This window comes from Sturnira hondurensis, unplaced genomic scaffold (assembly GCF_014824575.4).
Source record: "Sturnira hondurensis isolate 20B ecotype Veracruz unplaced genomic scaffold, ASM1482457v3 Scaffold0013931, whole genome shotgun sequence".
Taxonomy (NCBI): domain Eukaryota; kingdom Metazoa; phylum Chordata; class Mammalia; order Chiroptera; family Phyllostomidae; genus Sturnira; species Sturnira hondurensis.
Genome location: NW_028086562.1, coordinates 2,152,234 through 2,170,058, shown reverse-complemented (window position 1 = coordinate 2,170,058; position 17,825 = coordinate 2,152,234). Strand labels below are relative to the sequence as shown.

At 59.9% G+C, this 17,825-nt stretch overlaps 1 protein-coding gene across 2 annotated transcripts in view; it reads right to left on the bottom strand.

Annotated features, from left to right (window-relative positions):
• NPHP4 (nephrocystin 4) overlaps positions 1-17,825 on the bottom strand; it is an 86,216-nt gene that overhangs the window by 19,251 nt on the left and 49,140 nt on the right. For both annotated transcript variants that reach the window (XM_037062098.1, XM_037062099.1), the window contains exons 13-19: positions 15,055-15,116; positions 13,472-13,579; positions 12,012-12,160; positions 11,712-11,903; positions 11,083-11,270; positions 1,424-1,584; positions 332-512 (exon numbers count right to left, since the gene is read on the bottom strand). In XM_037062098.1, the coding sequence (XP_036917993.1) occupies positions 332-512; positions 1,424-1,584; positions 11,083-11,270; positions 11,712-11,903; positions 12,012-12,160; positions 13,472-13,579; positions 15,055-15,116 (1,041 nt within the window). The remainder of the gene's footprint in view (positions 1-331; positions 513-1,423; positions 1,585-11,082; positions 11,271-11,711; positions 11,904-12,011; positions 12,161-13,471; positions 13,580-15,054; positions 15,117-17,825) is intronic.

The window sequence follows — 17,825 nt, the reverse complement described above, 5'->3', positions numbered from 1 at the left end:
TAGTGCCAGAGCAGGCACAGTGGCCAAGGGCAGGCCAGAGGGTCAAGGCCAGGCACAGGGGTCAAGGGCAGATGCAGTGGCCAAGGGCTGGCTCAGTGGGCAAGGGCAGGCCCAGGGGTCAAGGACAGGCCCAATGGCCAAGAACAGGTTCAGTGGCCAAGGGCAGGCACAGTGGTCAAGCCAGTAAGAGTGTTTCTGAATTCCTACTGAGTATCTGACACCCATAATGTGGCCGCCGCCCTCGGGGAGCTCACATTCCAGCTGGGAAGACGAAGACGACTGACTGTCCAGGGAAGGAAACGAGACCAGACGACACTGCCAGGGTTCTTACCCACATTGGCCAAGGTCAGGTGCAGCCAGCCCTTCACCACCGTGTGGACGCCGATCGGCCTGATGCCACCAAACCCAGTCACGTCTCCACTCATCACCATCGCATCCTGTTCATACTCGGTTGCCACGACCTCGAGCTCATGAGAGACCTGCACGGCCGGCCGCCCCTGGCGCAGGAGGTGCTGCGGGAGAGACATGCACAGCTCAGGGCGGCCAAGGCCAAACCACCTTCTTCCGGAACCTGAGGCCCTGAGGCCAGTCGGGTCTTTCCCACAAATTCTTGGGAGGAAGTGCAACAGGATCAACCCACCGAGTAAATACCAGGGAGCCGCCCCCCTGGAGCCCCCTCCATGGGGGAAAGAGGAGACAGAGCACAGGTCACGGGCGTAGAGGACACAGCCCAGGTCAGCCCTTGGGGGGAAGGGGCAGCTGGAGCCCCAGGGGAAGAGGGCATGGCATCAGGGCGGCCGCATGCAGCCTGGCCGCCAAGGTCCAGGCGCCGTGCGCTCATCACTGTGAAGGGCACCAAGGAAGGAGGAGTGACAGGCTCGGATCTGCAGGTCTCTGACACACCCCTGCTGCAGGGCTGGGCTCAAGCACCAGTTTGAGGGGGGGGCGTGGCCGTCCTCAGAAGGAGAACACCAATATGGTACAGAAGCAACGTGCTGACCCAGACAGTCTCCTCTCCCACCCCAACGGTGGCTGGCGCAATTCTCAGGACCCCCGCCACACAGCTGGTGGGAGGGTCCCGGTCCCTGGCCCAGGGGCTGCCCTGACAACTCCTTGCTGACCCTCAGGGCACAGGTCACAGAGCAGAAAGGGCTTGGAGAGGACCCGGGACTCGGTATGCAGGGGGAGCTACCAACAAGCCAGTAGAACCCAGTGTTACCACAGGCAGAGCTCGCGGGAGTCGGCTCCTTTCGGGAAGGAGGGAGCTGGGCAGTGCTTTTGGTTTGCGACCCAGGACGCCAAACCGCAGTCCAGCGCTGGGCAACAGCCAAACCATGAGTGGACAGACCTCCTTAGGAGCACCCCGCTCCCCACGGCGCCCAGCCCGCTCCCCACGGCGCCCAGCCCGCAGAGGGCCTAGTACCTTCATCTGGACGGCCGTCGACCCGATGAGAAGCAGCGAGTCTCCGTCCCAGACGTCGAGCTGCAGGGTCTGCAGGGCCAGGTAGCGGGTGAACCAGCGCTGCTCCCCGGGCCTCAGGAGTCCCGGGCCCACCAGGTAGCTCAGCCGGAAGCCGGGAGACCCTGCGCAGAGAGGCCCCCAGTGAGGCCAAATGTGACTGGAGCCATTTTCCCCCTTTACACTGGACGAGGCTTCTGCTCTGGTCATGAGGACTGATCTCTGCTTCGGTCAGAGCTACTGATTAACAAACACATTCATCAAAGATATCACACAAACCGACAAACCGAGGAGTGCTGTTCAGGAGGCCACGTCACTCTCCAATGTGCACAGGTGTTGTAGCCCGCTCTGCCTGGTTCTAGGAAGTGTATCTCTACCCCTGTGGCTAAGGGCGAGGGACGACCTTGGAATGCAAACTGCAGGAGACAAAGCCTGTCTCTGGTAGCAGACGCTGCCTCAGTTTCCTCTCCCTGCCCCCAAAGCTTGGTCGGAAGTCAATGACGGGTAAGACCCCTCAGAGGAGGGGCAACCTAAGCCAGACTCGATCACTTGGGAGGCCTTCATGGGAGGACTGGGGGGGGGGGGGCTGCAACAAAGAGCAATGGACTCTCGCCCCCCCAGCTTTGACACAGCCCGAGTCCCCATGTTTTCTGGGAGAAGCGCTTCCTGGCTCTAATCCCCTTAAGCCTGAATACCTGATGGGGAGACGTGCAGCTCCTTGCCCTGCTAGAGCGTGTCCTGGGGAAAATCTGACATCACAAAGACTTGCTGATAAACCTGTGAAATCTGCTCTGCTAAGAGTGCTTTCATTCATATGTTAAAAGTTCGAGCAGGAAACCCTAAAACTCTGTTCCTAACAGACTCTGACTCAAACTAAGCCCTCAGATTTCTTTGAATTGTTATCTACTGTTTGATCCTGGCCGCCCTGTATTCCTGTGTGTTAGAACCCAGTAAAAGGCCCTGGAGGAGAGGGCTCGAGGCCTTTATCTCCTCAGAGAAACTGGCCACTGCCCATGGCCTTTTTCCTCTGGGAAAATGGCCACTTCTCCTCCCCAAGCAGATCACATCATGTCTCAGTCATGTTTACTCTCATCCATGGCAGCTGAGGGGACTTGCGAGGAAAGTCACCCCCACACACAGGAAGCTGCTCCCAACCTGAGACTCACGGTCTTTGCCATGTGCTCCTGCAACGGTCCAGGCTGGGACGGAACAGAGGCCCCTGGGGTCAGCCAGGGGGTCTGTACTTCAGGACCCACAGGCATCTCCCGTCAAAACTGGGCCATTCACACACCTGCGGGGCTCAGCATACACTGCCGGGGGATCTGAACCCCCCCACCCCACCCCCAGCCTCCACATGCCCCCAGCTCCATCACACGGCGCTCCAGCCCCACGGGAGCACTGTGCCTCCGGGGCCCACTCCAGGCAACCAGGCTTCTCACTAAGAGGTGGGCACCCACCGCCCACCGTCACGTCTCCGAATGGCACCGCCATCAATTCCAAACTGACAAAAACTGCCCCTGAAATCGCCATTGGTTGGAGTGCAGGGAACGGCAATGCTGGGATCGTACCCAAAATGCCTCTCTCCCCCTTTCCATCCACAGTGTAACTGTGCGGACAAAGCCCCCCGGCAAGCAGAATATTGACCCTGAGGAGGAGGGGCGCACGCGTACCCAGCACCCACACAGGCCTGGGCCAGGCTGAGAAGCTCGCCCGCTTCCAGGCCCCTCAGCCCAGTGGGCGCCCACACTAGCACCCAGGAAAACCAGGACAGTGCTCTCGGTGGGAGGAGCAAAACGAGTCAGGACGGGGACATGGCACTGGTGCAGGGAGGAGGCCGTGGGCCGGGGGAAGTGAGGCAAGGACAGTGGCACAGAGCAGGCTCCGACCAGAGCTGGGGGCTGAGAGGGGCACCTCGCGGGGCGGGGCACAGTGAGGGGTCAGCACAGAGGCCCAGGGGGGAGGGCTGGCAATGGCATCAGGCTCATCCCCAAGGTCACATCTCAAATGACCAGACCAAGTCACAGGGCCAGTGCCCCCACACCCGCCCAACTGGCCAGCTCCAAGAACTAGGTGGCCTGTGACACCTGGTCAGTCTCCTGACACCCACTTCGAGATGGGAGCGCCAGCCTCCGGACTTTTGCTCAAAGAGGCCGAGCAGATTTCAACTTTGTGGGCTGACTTCCCAAATAACACCTATAGACCCTTCCCTGGGTGCTCTCCACACTCCGCCCCCAACATCACCCAGAACCACAGACACACCACCACTGGGCTCTCTGCCCAGAGTTCTGCTTGTGCCCAAATGCAGCACACCCCCCAAACCCTCTATCTTCTCCCTCAGCAACAGCTCCTGTGTCATCCCACACTGTCTCCCGACACCTACTGCTCCCTCATCACCCCTCCATCACCACCGCTCCATCATCACCACTCCTCCTGCTCCATCATCACCCCTCCATCATCACTGCTCCATCACCACTGCTCTATCATTACTGCTCCTCCCGCTCCATCATCACCACACCCCATCAGCTGCCAGGTCCTTTGAACACAAACATTAGCTCACATTCAGCAAATCACGACTGTGTCTCCACCACACACCAGGCCCCGCGCAGGTAATGTGGGGAGAAGAAGATGGACAGGGTGCCTCCCCTAAAGGAGCTCATGGCCTCCGGGACAGCACACTGAGCCCAGAGCCGCCAGGGTGCAGAGTGCTCCGGGGAGGTGGGTGCAGCGTGGGCATCCTGGTCCTGGCACAGTCCCACTCCTCTCACGCCGGAGCCTCCAATCCCCTCTGACTGCAGGCTCGGACCCCTTCGCTCCTGTCCATCTTGGAAACCAGACAACGAGCTGACCACCAACTCAACCGGGAAAGATGCCCAGGGACACCCCTAGTGTCCACTCAGGCTCCCAAGTTTACCTCCCTCGCCCCCGTCCTCACACCAGGCCCAGGCCGCCGGAGTCCTCCCCGCACTGCCACCCAGCCCACTGCCCCCTCTGGCTGGGCAGTCCTGCCCACCCCTCCGAACTCCGCCTCCCCTTCACGGCACACGCGCTCCCTGGGAAGGCACGCGGACGCCCCCGTCGACGAGCACTCGGGGCCCTGAAGCGTGCCGCTCCCGGTGAACAGTAGCAGCTATGGGCACCGAACAGCCAAGCAGAGGTCCGGAGACGCCCGGAGAAACGGGCAAGAGCCCAACGGCAAAGAGACGACCCTTTCCCCCGAGGAAGCTCCAGCAAGCAGGACCCAAGGCACAGACGACTGCAGTGGCCGACCCGCGAGGCGGGGCGCTGGCTGCACGCCGCGCCCCTGTGACACAGAGCACGCCTCTCCGAGCGCGTTAGAAACCTTGGTAACCACCAACCGCACGGCATACCACAAAGAAAACCTAAAGATGCTCCATAAAGCAGAAATAACCCCCAAAACCACCCGATCACAATGCAATTAACTAGAAATTGGAAACGATTTTTAAAACAAATTTACAACTTACTCTTAAAGAATTCTATATCAAAAGAAAAAACCAACCAAAACAGACTTTTCCCAGAAAATAATGAAAACTCTACATATCAGGATCGCTAACACATAAAGCAATAACCAAAGGAAAATGCGTACCCTTGAATATTTTATATCCGTAAGGGCAAAAGAATTAAAATACACGTATTAAACAACGTCCACCCACACAAACCAGGAAAACAACAAGAAAGAACACCCCAAAGGCCTGAAGGAAGGTAATAATAAAGACAGACACAAAAGTAACAGGCTAGAAAACAAGGAAACAGCGAAACCTGCATGAGCCACACTCTGTGTCTCCAGAAAACCGGGAGGGAGAGAAGAGCACGCGGGAAGACATGCCCGTTCCCGGGCAGGACGGCCCCTCCCACGAGGGCGCCTCCCCACACGCCACCCTCTGAACCCACCGGAAGCCCCGTCGCAGGTCTGGTGGTGACTTTTTAGGTGCAACACCAAAGCTACATACAATTCATAAGAGAAACAGTCCCTACACGGATGTCATTAAAACAAAAGACTTCTGCTTGGCAAAACACACTGCTAGGAGAATGAGGAAGTATTTGTAAAATAGACGTATCATAAAGGGCTTGTATCCAAAATATACAAAGAAGCCCTGGCTGGTGCGGCTCAGAGGATTCAGTGCCGGCCTGAGAAGCAGAGGGTTCGATTCCCAGTCAGAGCAAAGGCCTGGCTTGAGGGGCCAGGTCCCCCAGTGGGGGACACACAGAGGCAACCACACACCAATGTTGGTCTCCCTCTCTTTCTCCTTCCCTTCTCCTCTTTAAAAATAAGTGAATAAAATCTTTAAAAAACAACAACAAAATATTCAAAGAACTCTTAAAACACAACAATCCAATGTGAAAACGAGCTAAAGATCTGAACCACCACCTCATGACGATGTGCAGACAGCCAGTAACCACATGAAAAGATGCCCCACACCACCCGCCGTCGGGGAAATGAGATAAAAAATGAGAACAGGCAACACCGCAGAGGAGCAGCTGAATTGGGGGGCGCTGACAGCCCTGGAGGCGGGGGAGTAGGTGGAGCAGCAGACTGCGCCCCCCGCCGTGGAGACTTTGCGCAGTGCGGCCGCTTTGGAGGGCGCGTGGCGGTTTCCGACAAGACCGAACGTGTTCTTAGCACAGGATCCAGTGGGCACACTCGATGGGCCAATGGAGCTGCAAGTTTACATCTACATCCTGAACAAAAACGTCTGGAACAGCTCCATTCCCCGGAAGCAACCAAGACGCCCCCCCCCACCCCCGAGGTGCAGGATGAACGAACAGACCGCGGTCCCTCCGGACAACAGGATCTTACTTAGCACGAGACAGAAATGACCTATCGGCCATGAAGAGGTGCCGAGGAACCCGAAATGCGTGCTGCTGAGTGAAAGAAGCCGGTCTGAACAGGCGTATACTACGTAACTCCGGCGTCCGACATGCTGGGCAAGGCAAGACCAAGGCAAAGCGGAGGAAAGATCAGCGGGAGACGGGCCGGGGGAGGGAGGAAGAACAGGGGACGCCAAGATGGCCCCCACGGCACCAGCACCGTGGGCACATGACACTAAGCGTGTGTCGAAGCCTACAGAATACAACGCCAAGGTGCACCGTCACATGGACTGTGAGCTTTGGCTGCTAACAGCGCGTCAGTATCGGCTGGTGGACGGAGACGGACAGGCGAGCACACTGACGCAAGACGCCCGACGAAGGGCGGGCTCTGCTGTCGGCTCAGTGTCTCCGCGAACCTAGAACTGCTCTGAACACAGAATCTGCAGAGTGTACAGACGCTTGGAATGACACACGTCGTGGTGTGCATCCCAGTGACTGAACAACAAAAGACAGTCTCTCGGGTGAGGCTCCGGACGCGCTCGGCGCCGAGACCGTGAGGAGCAGCCTGTCGGGAGGGGGGACGCCCGGCTGCAGGGACGCCCGGCTGTGGGGCCTCTGATGGAGACTGCTGCACAAGAAACGGCAAAAATCTTTTTTTACATTTTCACTTAACAATGTGGGGCTTTGAATTTTAATTCACGGTGACAAGAAAATTTTATTTTGGAGTTTAATTTCTCTGGACTTCAACTTGCAAGGAAATTTAATTTTTGGACTAATCTCTCTCTAGAAATTAACAATGGAAAGGGGTTTATATTCAACTCAGGGGCATCTCTACGTACTTGGCACTGACATTGAACTGTCTCAGCCCTCCCTCCGCACTGCCAAATCTCGAGGGGCTGTGCGGCACGGCGACCGGCAGTGCGGAGGCGGCGACGCAGCACATGGAGTGCGCTTGCGGCAGTGGCACAGAAGAGTCATCAGGCCTGTGCCTTACTCTGACCCCCGTCAGCCTTCTGGGGACAGGAGCTAACGGAACTGTCCCTGAGGGTCCTGGGAGGACAGGCAAGGCCAAGGAGCTGGTTTGGATAAAGCAGTCCCAGGAAGGCTGNACCGAACGTGTTCTTAGCACAGGATCCAGTGGGCACACTCGATGGGCCAATGGAGCCGCAAGTTTACATCTACATCCTGAACAAACATCTGGAACAGCTCCATTCCCCGGAAGCAACCGAGACGCCACCCCCCCCCCCCCAGGTGCAGGATGAACGAACAGACCGCGGTCCCTCCAGACAACAGGCTCTTACTTAGCACGAGACAGAAATGACCTATCGAGACATGAAGAGGTGCCGAGGAACCCGAAATGCGTGCTGCTGAGTGAAAGAAGCCGGTCTGAACAGGCGTATACTACGTAACTCCGGCGTCCGACATGCTGGGCAAGGCAAGACCAAGGCAAAACGGAGGAAAGATCAGCGGGAGACGGGCTGGGGGAGGGAGGAAGAACAGGGGACGCCAGGATGGCCCCCACGGCACCAGCACCGTGGGCACGTGACACTAAGCGTGTGTCGAAGCCTACAGAATACAACGCCAAGGTGCACCATCACGTGGACTGTGAGCTTTGGCTGCTAACAGCGCGTCAGTATCGGCTGGTGGACAGAGACGGACAGGTGAGCACACTGACGCAAGACGCCCGACAAAGGGCGGGATCTGCTGTCGGCTCAGTGTCTCCGCGAACCTAGAACTGCTCTGAACACAGAATCTGCGGAGTGTACAGACGCTTGGAATGACACACGTCGTGGTGTGCATCCCAGTGACTGAACAACAAAAGACGGTCTCTCGGGTGAGGCTCCGGACGCGCTCGGCGCCGAGACCGTGAGGAGCAGCCTGTCGGGAGGGGGGACGCCGGGCTGCAGGGACGCCCGGCTGTGGGGCCTCTGATGGAGACTGCTGCACAAGAAACGGCAAAAATCTTTTTTTACATTTTCACTTAACAATGTGGGGCTTTGAATTTTAATTCACGATGACAAGAAAATTTTATTTTGGAGTTTAATTTCTCTGGACTTCAACTTGCAAGGAAATTTAATTTTTGGACTAATCTCTCTCTAGAAATTAACAATGGAAAGGGGTTTATATTCAACTCAGGGGCATCTCTACGTACTTGGCACTGACATTGAACTGTCTCAGCCCTCCCTCCGCACTGCCAAATCTCGAGGGGCTGTGCGGCACGGCGACCGGCAGTGCGGAGGCGGCGACGCAGCACATGGAGTGCGCTTGCGGCAGTGGCACAGAAGAGTCATCAGGCCTGTGCCTTACTCTGACCCCCGTCAGCCTTCTGGGGACAGGAGCTAACGGAACTGTCCCTGAGGGTCCTGGGAGGACAGGCAAGGCCAAGGAGCTGGTTTGGATAAAGCAGTCCCAGGAAGGCTGGGGAGCCCCCTGCCCCCGCCGCCCCAGAAGGAGGAGCACACTGGGTGGTGAGGCCCAGGGAGCTGAGAGAACAAAGCTGGGGCCCGCTTCCCCGGCCACACACCTCCGCACAGAGGGCCCTGCTGCGCCCACCCTCTGCCCACCACACTCCTCCCTGGGGCCTGGGCGGCTCCTCGGCTGGAGGGTTTGGGAGAAGGAACGGGGCCTAAGCTGCTCACCCCTCAGTCTCCTATCTTCAAATCTGCCCGCAGGAAGAGAGGACACTGGGGCCCCCAGCGGCACCCCAGGACGTGAGGCTGGCCACCGCTGCCCAGACCTGCCCTGTCCACCGTGCTGCAGCCCGCTCTCGGGGGAACTGCGGTCTCGGACAGCCCTGACCCTCACTGAGCCGACCCCGGGCGCAGAGCGCACCTGTGGCGCCGTGACCCCGTGCCCGACCGCGGGGCCAAGCCCTTCTGGTGTCTCTGTCTTCTCAGCAGTTACGCGCATATTGTCACTCCCCCTCTTTTATTGGGTTGGTTCTGCTGTTGTTTTCTCTCCAAACCTCCTGAGTTGAACAATTAGATCAGCGCTTCAGAAGATACTTTCTTTTCTCCCCATTTTCAGCACTTAAAGCTGTAAATTTCCCTGTAGTTACCATCCCATTAGCTTTGATACGGATGTTATTTTGTCATTCAGTTTTAAAGTCATTTCTATTTCACTTTCTTTGGGGACCTATGGAATAATTAGAAGCATGTTTTGAAACGTCAGAGTCCAGTAGTTTGGAGCCTCCGGAGAGGCGGGGACCGACTTCGCCCTGCAGTGTCCTGGCCAAGAAAGCCATAAGTGACTGTTGACAGAGGTGCCCCTGGCCCAGGGTGGTGCCCACCTGGTGACCTAAACCACACACATCTGTGCGTGTCTCAGCGGTTTTCCTCCGTTTCTGAGTGTGCTTGAAAGTAACGCATGCCCTCTGAATCGGTTGTACTGGGATTTGTAGGGCCGTCTTTTCAAACTCCATTTTATAACTCCCTGTTTTTTCTGCTTGAGCTACCAGTTTACTGAGGAAAGTGCCAGAGTCTCCTGTGACTGCAGGCGAGTCAGTTTCTCCTCAGAAAGTCTGCCAATTTCCCTTTCATATTTTGAGGCCAGGTTTGTTAGGAGATCACAGATGCCGGACTGTCTCTTTTCCTGGCGAATTATTCTCTTCATTACCACACAATAGGCTCGTGCGTCCTGGCACTACGCTTGTCTTTTGTCTCCCTCATCGGGGGTCAATACTGTTCAACCACTTTCAATGGGCGTTTTGATGCCTTTTTCCACCTGTTACTTTCTGCTGAGGAGGCAGCAGCGGCTCGGACTCCAGCCCCGCCCTCGCAGGACGCCTGGCCGTCCCGAGAACCGTGTTTGGCACGTTTAGGTCCACTGCAATTTACATGCGTTCACATGTAATGATACCGGGCAGGGGGCAGCGACCGGCCCCCCCGCGGGCAGGGGCTGGGGGCTGTCTCGCAGTTTTACAAACGAGTAAACAGAAGGGAAGGACGGGGCGCCGCGGCGCCCTGCCAGTGGGACTGCCCCTCAAGGGAGCCGAGCAGCTGGTGAGGGGGGTGGCTGCTGGTGGAAGCAGCCAGGCTGGCCAGTGATGGAGGCGTTCCAGAACTGACGTGTCCCCACCCGATGGCCACGGCGCGGCACAAAGAGAAGCCGCAGACACGTGGCTGAAGTGACAGTGTGCACCGCTGGCCGGAGAGGACTTGAACCCACCACAGCGCGCGCCGGGCCCCGCGTCTGAGTCTAACTCCCGCTTTCCGGGAAAACGGGGCCCAGGGTGCTGCACATGCGACCTCTGCAACGCCAAACCAAAGTGCAGGCCGCCGGCAGCTCTGGGGGACAAGCACGTGGCCACTCCCACAACTGAAATGAACAGAGGGGGACGGCGGTGGCCTCCCCAGACAGAGACATGACAGTCACCATTCCTGCGTGTGGACCTTACCCATGCCCTGACTTGACCACACTATGAAAAGCAGTATGGAGCTACTGCGAAAATGTTAACACTGGCCAGGCGTCTGATGATACTAAGGGATTATTCTTCATTTGGGGGTGGGATGCTATTATGGAGTTCAAGTTTTTCAAAAAGGACTCTTCGGTTTTCCAGACACACAGAAGGAAACATGTATAGATGGAACTGCACAGTGCCGGGATTTGCTCTGAAAAGGCGCTGGTTTGGAAAGAGACCAGCGCATGGCAAGCCGATGCTTCTGGGGCCGGCTCATCGCAGCGATCTCTCGCAGTCAGCAGAGGTGAGAAAATTCTCACCGCACAGGACTTTTCAGTAAAATCTGCAGACTCAGCTCAGCGCGGCTCCCTGGCATCTCCCAGGGCACAGCACTTACCGGCATCGGAGGAGCCATCCTGGCGGATGGGAGTGAGGATGTGTGACACGGGGCCCGAGCGGGACGTCCCCGTCCCGTCCGGCTCGAGCAGCTGCAGCCGCGGGGTTGTCGCGGGCGGGAAGCGGTAGAACTGGAAGGTGAAATACACGGTGTGTGGCCACGGTGCTCCCTGGCCGTCCTCGGGCGCCCTGAACCCAACAAAGCTGAGAGTTAATCAAGTGCCCTCAGTAGGGAGCAGGGCTTCCGGCAGGCCCTTGCGCGGGGAGACAGCGGGTGCCGCGGGGACACGCCGCCTCCTTCGCCCACATGAACAGCTCTTCTGCGACCTGGGGGAGGCCCCCTGACGTCCACCCACTTCAGGTGCGGCTGGAGGACCCTTTTGTCAGAGCCACCCCAGCACCCGAGAGCTGGCCAGCAACATGCTGTCCACGTTTGCAGGGGAGCCCCAGAGGGTGGGGCACAGCAGGGTCCCAGCCAAACCAGAACCAGGACATGCAGCAGGCCTTCATCACCTGAGACCCGCACTCAGCACGCGCCACCAGGCCAGAGCCACACAGAAGGCTTCATTCCATGCAAAACACGCAAAAGCCAGGTGGCAAGAAACAAAGGCTGCAGGATGAAGACTTTACCTGCTAAAGGCAAGAAACTGAAGCACGATTTCGTTGCTTTGTAGAGGGTCTGATTCTTCCTTCTGAGGGTCGAATTTCACGGGGTCTGTAGGGTTCACAGCCTCGACGGGATGCTGGTTGGCGTCCAGAACCTCGGGGAAGCCGGAGGCCTGCAGGAGCGCCAGCGCGGCTCTCGAGGGCGGCCTTCCGGAGCTGAAACCCAGAGCCGTCCTCAGCCAGCCTCTGGGAAAGGGCGGCAACACCAGTACAAACCCTCCGCTCACTCCAGGACACTCGGACCCTCCCGGGCCCGCCCCTCACCGCCTGGTCTGGGCCCCCACGACAATCGGGGCGTGCACCGGGGCAAAAGGCAGCTCCTGCAACTGCTCGGCGACACACGGGCCTGGGACCAGGGACGTCTGGCTCAGGTCGGCTTCCAGGTGAGAGATCCCGCCCTCCAAAGGGAACTCCTGCTGGACAAAACGAGGGCCCCGGTGAGGCCCCAAGACAAGGACCCCGGCCTGCGACCCATACGGTGCTGGGACACGGGGGCTCAGCCACAAATGGCCTGTCGCGTCTTTAGCGTCAGCAAATACAAACACAGGAGGCCCTACTGCCTTCTCGTTTCAGGTAAACAATGAACAAGTTCGGTGCAAGTATGCCTCAGGTAATCTCTGGGACGTGCTCACACTGAAGAGTTATTTTTATCTGACACCTGAATTGAGCTGGGCATCCTGTAATTTATGCGAGTCCGAATCACTGAGGAAGGAGCGTGGGGTTTGTGCGCAACTCAGGACCTAGCAGAGATGGACGCTGGGCAGGGAGCTTAGCCTCCGCCCTGCGCTTGTGGACAGAGACGAGGCCTCCTGCACACCGCCCGGCAGGCTGCCTCGCGAGCCCTGGCTCGTGGGTGCGCGCAGATGTCCTCGTCCCTGCGCCACCCATGTCCCCGCAAAGCTGGAGGCGCATGTCTAAGCCAAAAGCCTCTCCGGAATCCAGAGCACCCTCTTTCGAGGTTGCTCCCCGAGCTCTGTGTTGCCGTCCAGAAAACACACCACATACCCAGAGCAGCCCCAGCAATACCAGAGACGCAAGCTCCTCACGAGCACAGGAGTCAGGATACACAGTGGGGTGGGGGCGGGCAGCAAAAGTAGGTTCACAGTCATGAAGCCGAGAAACAATTGTTTGAACAACTGGATGAACTGTAAACCTACGCCCCCCCACCCCCATTGTCTAGAAGACGGCACTGCGCGCTCCTGAGTGCTTTCCTCAGCAGGGCTCCAGGGCCTGGATACTGTGCAGGGAACCGGCCCGCGTCTGAGACCAGGCTCCGTGTGCATTCCCCACGGTCAGGACAAGCACGGGCCCACTTCAGGCCATCAGCCGTGGCAGAATCGGGGGTGGCAGGCCTCCCTGCTCTCTCTCCCCACCGGCAGCAGGAGAGGGTCCCAGAGGCCGGCGGCCTGGACTGCCTCTCCCGTTGTCTCCACACAACACCCCCTGCCTCTCACATCGAGACCTAAGGGCGGTTTTCCCTCGTCTTCTCAAGCAGACAGCAAAAGCCCCACCCGCCACCATCAGGACGGCCCAGCCCACATGCTCATTAGTCACCAGACTGGAGGCGGCAGATCTCTGGAGCAAGGACGGTCCCTATGCCCATGTCCCAGAGAGCCCACAGCGGGCTCGGGCACCCAACAGGAGGCAGCGTGGTGGCGAAGTCAGAGCCTTCCCATTTGTCAGGAGTCTAGAGCCACTGCCTGGAAGGAACGGGGTGCACTTACGGCCTGGGCCTGCGAGGGCTTGGGGCTGTCGGGCTGCTGTGACGAGGGCTTGGCCGAGCGGCAATGAGTCGGGGACCGTGGGGAAGCTGCCAGCTGGGAAAGTGACAGCTGAAGAAAAGAAAGCTCGGGTGAGAGGTACGAGGCCCCCGAAGGACCTCACAAAGCCGCCTCTGCTGCACCAGCCACACCCACGGGGAGGAAGGGGGAGCCGGGTGCGGCCGGTGCAGCGTGAGGCCTGCGCTCTCTGGGCAGCGCTGCTCTGCAACCCCAAACCTTTTCTGATCCCCTTCACTCGAGTTATTGAGAAAGACAGTTCTGTGATCTCTCCTAGACTGTGACATTTGAATAAAAATAGCAACAAGGAAAAGCAAGTGGAGATGGGAGACAGGCCGGAGAAGACAGGTTCCCTACACTCATGGGCGGCAGGGCAGCGGCCGGGGACCCTCTCTGCGCTCCACCCCCGTCACTGGACAAACTGTGGCCAAGGCCCCTCCTGGTTCTGACCCCTGTGCTCCCCGATGGGAACCTGCCTTTGCGGGCACTGGAGACAGACAGCTGGGGACGGACTCCCCACTCGGCCACTTCATTCCCACCTGACCGTGGACTGGTCGCCCACCCACTTGCCCCAGTCTCCTACTTGCAAAATGGGGACAACGACAGGACCTGAATCACAGGACTATGGAGATCACCACATGGGAGTTCATGGGGAGGGTGTGGCTCAGTACCTGGTACCGGGTAAGCCTCGTACAGAAGCGGATGTGGAGGGATGGGGGGCCGCACTCTCCTGAGACCCCTGTACCTCTCACTCCCCGGAGTCACACTACAAAGAGGGCACTGGCTGTCAGCAAAGACCACTGGCCCACGGCGGTGCTGGTACAGAGGGGCTCAGAGCTTGAAGAGGTGTCCAAGGGGTGAGGGGTGGGGGCTGCATAGGACCACGGGGGATCCCGGCAGCACCTTCAGAGGACAGAGAGCATCCTAAAGGTCTGTGACTCTCAGAGCCACGAGCCGTCACGAGCCTCTCCTGCCCCGGGAAGTGAGAAGTGCTGTCCTGCAGCCCCTGAACACCGGGGACACGTGGCAACTGCCGCAGGGAAGGGCAGGGACAGCCCCGCAGGGAGGCCGGGGAGCTGTCTCACACACGTGTCTTCAGGCAAGTGCGACACCCGCTTCTGATCGCGCTTCCCAGCTGCAGGGTGCACACTAAGTCTGCTTCCCGGGGACAGCCTTTGACCCTGAATTATTCAACGCTTCTGGAAAATCAGTTTCCAGAATGATGCTGGCAGACAAGGGTCATTGGTGGGACAGGCCAGCCTGACCTCATGCAAAATCACAGAACGGCCTCCGGATTCCAGAGGGGCAGCCACGCTGGCCAGCCAGTGGCCCAGCAAGCCAGAGCTTCCTGTCCACGCAGGAAACCCAGTGCATGGACAGGCCTGCCCCCAATAGCAGCCTAGGCCCAGGCCCCTCCAGAGGCCCTGCCCAGCCCTGGGAAAGCACACAGGCGTCAGCCATCCTTAAAGATGCAGGGAGAACACCCTGCTGGCCTCGGAATCCTGGAAAGGCCCTCGGGCCACACTTACCCCGGGTCCCACAGGCGAGTCCTGGGAGGTGACAAGCCCCTGGGGCAGCGGCACTGGCGGGCCTGGGAGGAAGCACATGGGACAGGGTGGCATCAGCCTCGGTGGGGCCCAGGGCACCCCAAGCTCCAACTCATCAGGGGCCCGACACGTCCCCCGCCCCCCACCCCGTGGCACCCAGTACTGCCGCTCAGAGCTGGGCAGCAGCGACCGGGCTGTCCCACGCTCAGAAGAGAAGACTCGGGCAACTGTGAAACCCATCCAGGGCAGTCCCTCCGAAGTCCCCGCCTCGGAGGACGAACCTGCTCACACACGTGCCTTCACAGGGCTGGTCCGCCACTCCTCTGGCTGGCAGACCCGAAGTCCGTTAAACAAGAATGTGTCGGCAGACACTGCCATTGGGCTGCGAGGCTTGCTGGCTGTCCTGCACTCGGCTGAGCTGAGGCCCGCTAAGCACAGCCTGGCCTCCAAGTCCCACCCACTGGCAGCGCAAGCGTGTCAGTGCCAGGGAAAGTCCAGGCCAGCCCTACATGCAGCCCCCCGAACAAGGGGCTAAGACCTTGGTGATGCCCAGCTGGTACCAGCCTCCTCCACGGGAACCACCTGCTGAGCGCCGGACCTACCCAAGGACAGGGCGGGGCCAGGCTGCTGTTGCCCTGTCTGTGTCCACCCTGTCTGTGTCCACCCCTGTCCCCAGGCACTGCTGTGAGGCCTGGCCAGTGTCAGCTCACGGTCACTTCACACGCAAGGACACCTTCGCCTACGCCCGCCCACATCACTGCCACCACCCCCTATGGGCTGCCCCGACCTGACCCCGAGCCCCTCCTGACCCAGGTAGGAGAAAGGCACCGTCTGCCAGGGTGACCTGCCTGGGCTCCCCATGGACCACAGCCCGTCTCCTGCCCTTGTGGCCGCCCCTGGCCTTGCACATCTGGTTCCCTTCTAACGCCAGACTCTGCCCACTTCACAGGACACCACACCCGCTTGACTGCAGGGCGGCCTGGACCCCTGAGAAGTCTTGGCCCACCCCAGGTGGCCCAGCCCTGCCTCCCATGACCCTCCTGTGGCCCTGACCCCAGCCCTGGGCTCTCCCTCTCTCCTCTCCCTGTCACCAGGACAAGGCAGGGCAGGTCCACCCCGGGCCAAGGGGGAACGGGAGGCAGGTCTCCTGGGGGGGCGGAGAGGAACGGGGTTCCGCCTCAGCAGGGCCAACCTGCCAGCAAACCGCCTGCTTGGCTCCCTTCTGACAAGCCAAGTTCACATGGCTCCCGGACCCTGGAACACCCGAGGCCCAGGCGACTCTGGTTGCTGAAACAAGCTCAGCGGGGCGGGAGGCAGAAAAGCACAGAGCAAGCTCAGCCTCCCTGGAAAGATGTCACCTCCCCGGGAGCAACGGCAGGTGGGACCCCCAGGGCCCCTCTCCGACAGCCTCGGAGCTCAGCCCCCGCCCACCGCACCTCCCCTGAAAGTCCGGAGAGGAACACAAATCGCAGCGAGCAGAGCGTCCTTTGTTCTGCCCGAAGTGGAGCCTGACCACCCCACAGGCTGACTTAGGCAATGAGCGAAAAATTGCAGGAAATGGCACCATTTTCCTCTGCTGGGGGGAGCCCGGCTGGCCTCTGTGGGGGAAACCCAAGCACTAGACCCCTCCGGGCCTCAAGCTGGGCGCTGCCCACGCAGCTGCAGGGTGGCCTTGCCTCCCCGGAGACGAAGTAGCACCGAGAAGGGCTTGCTGGCCATGGGGAAGACGCCCGCTGCTGACCCATGGGCCCCCGGGAGGGCTGGACGAACAGAAAATGCACCAGAACCACCAACCTTTCCGCTCTGACGTGCTCACGGTGGGCCAGGCCGCCCCTCGGACTGCACCGTCTGATGGGCGCACCCGGAGAGCAGGGTGCCCTTGGAGCACGCCCACTTCCTCCTGCAGCGTCTCCTGGGCGCCAGGATGCGGGTGCCTGGCCAGGACGCCCCACTCCCGAGGCAGAGATGAGGGGGGGTGGGCAACGCGAGCACACGTGCCGGGTGCGCCCCATCGTCTCCAGGCCTCTGCTCAGCTCCCAGAAGCCGGGACGCCCCACACTCCACCAAAGGCAGGGCAGGCCTGCGGCCACCCCGCCCCATGCCACCTGGGCTCTCCATGCCCCACGGAGCCTCCTGCTCCGTCCACACTCCACCCGATGGGGGCCTGAGGCTCCGCAAAGCTGAGGGCATCCCACACTAGGAGAGGAGGGGCTACTGTCCCAGTCAGCACGGGTCAGACAGCACTTTGGGGGNAGATGAGGGGGGGTGGACAACGCGAGCACACGTGCCGGGTGCGCCCCATCGTCTCCAGGCCTCTGCTCAGCTCCCAGAAGCCCGGACGCCCCACACTCCACCAAAGGCAGGGCAGGCCTGCGGCCACCCCGCCCCACGCCACCTGGGCTCTCCATGCCCCACGGAGCCTCCTGCTCCGTCCACACTCCACCCGATGGGGGCCTGAGGCTCCGCAAAGCTGAGGGCATCCCACACTAGGAGAGGAGGGGCTACTGTCCCAGTCAGCACGGGTCAGACAGCACTTTGGGGGCAGGTCACGAGAGCCCATAAAGACAGGCACAGATCAAGTGCACCCGCTGGGAACACGGGGTCCCCAAGGCACAACCGCTCTCCACGGGGGCTGATGGCTGACCAGGAGCGGGAGGCAGGCAGGAGCCCTTTATCCCAAGGCGCCGTCTCCCGGGAAACACGTGTGCTTGCACGCGGCTGTGCGTTCCACCAGCACAGGGCAGAGGCTCAGA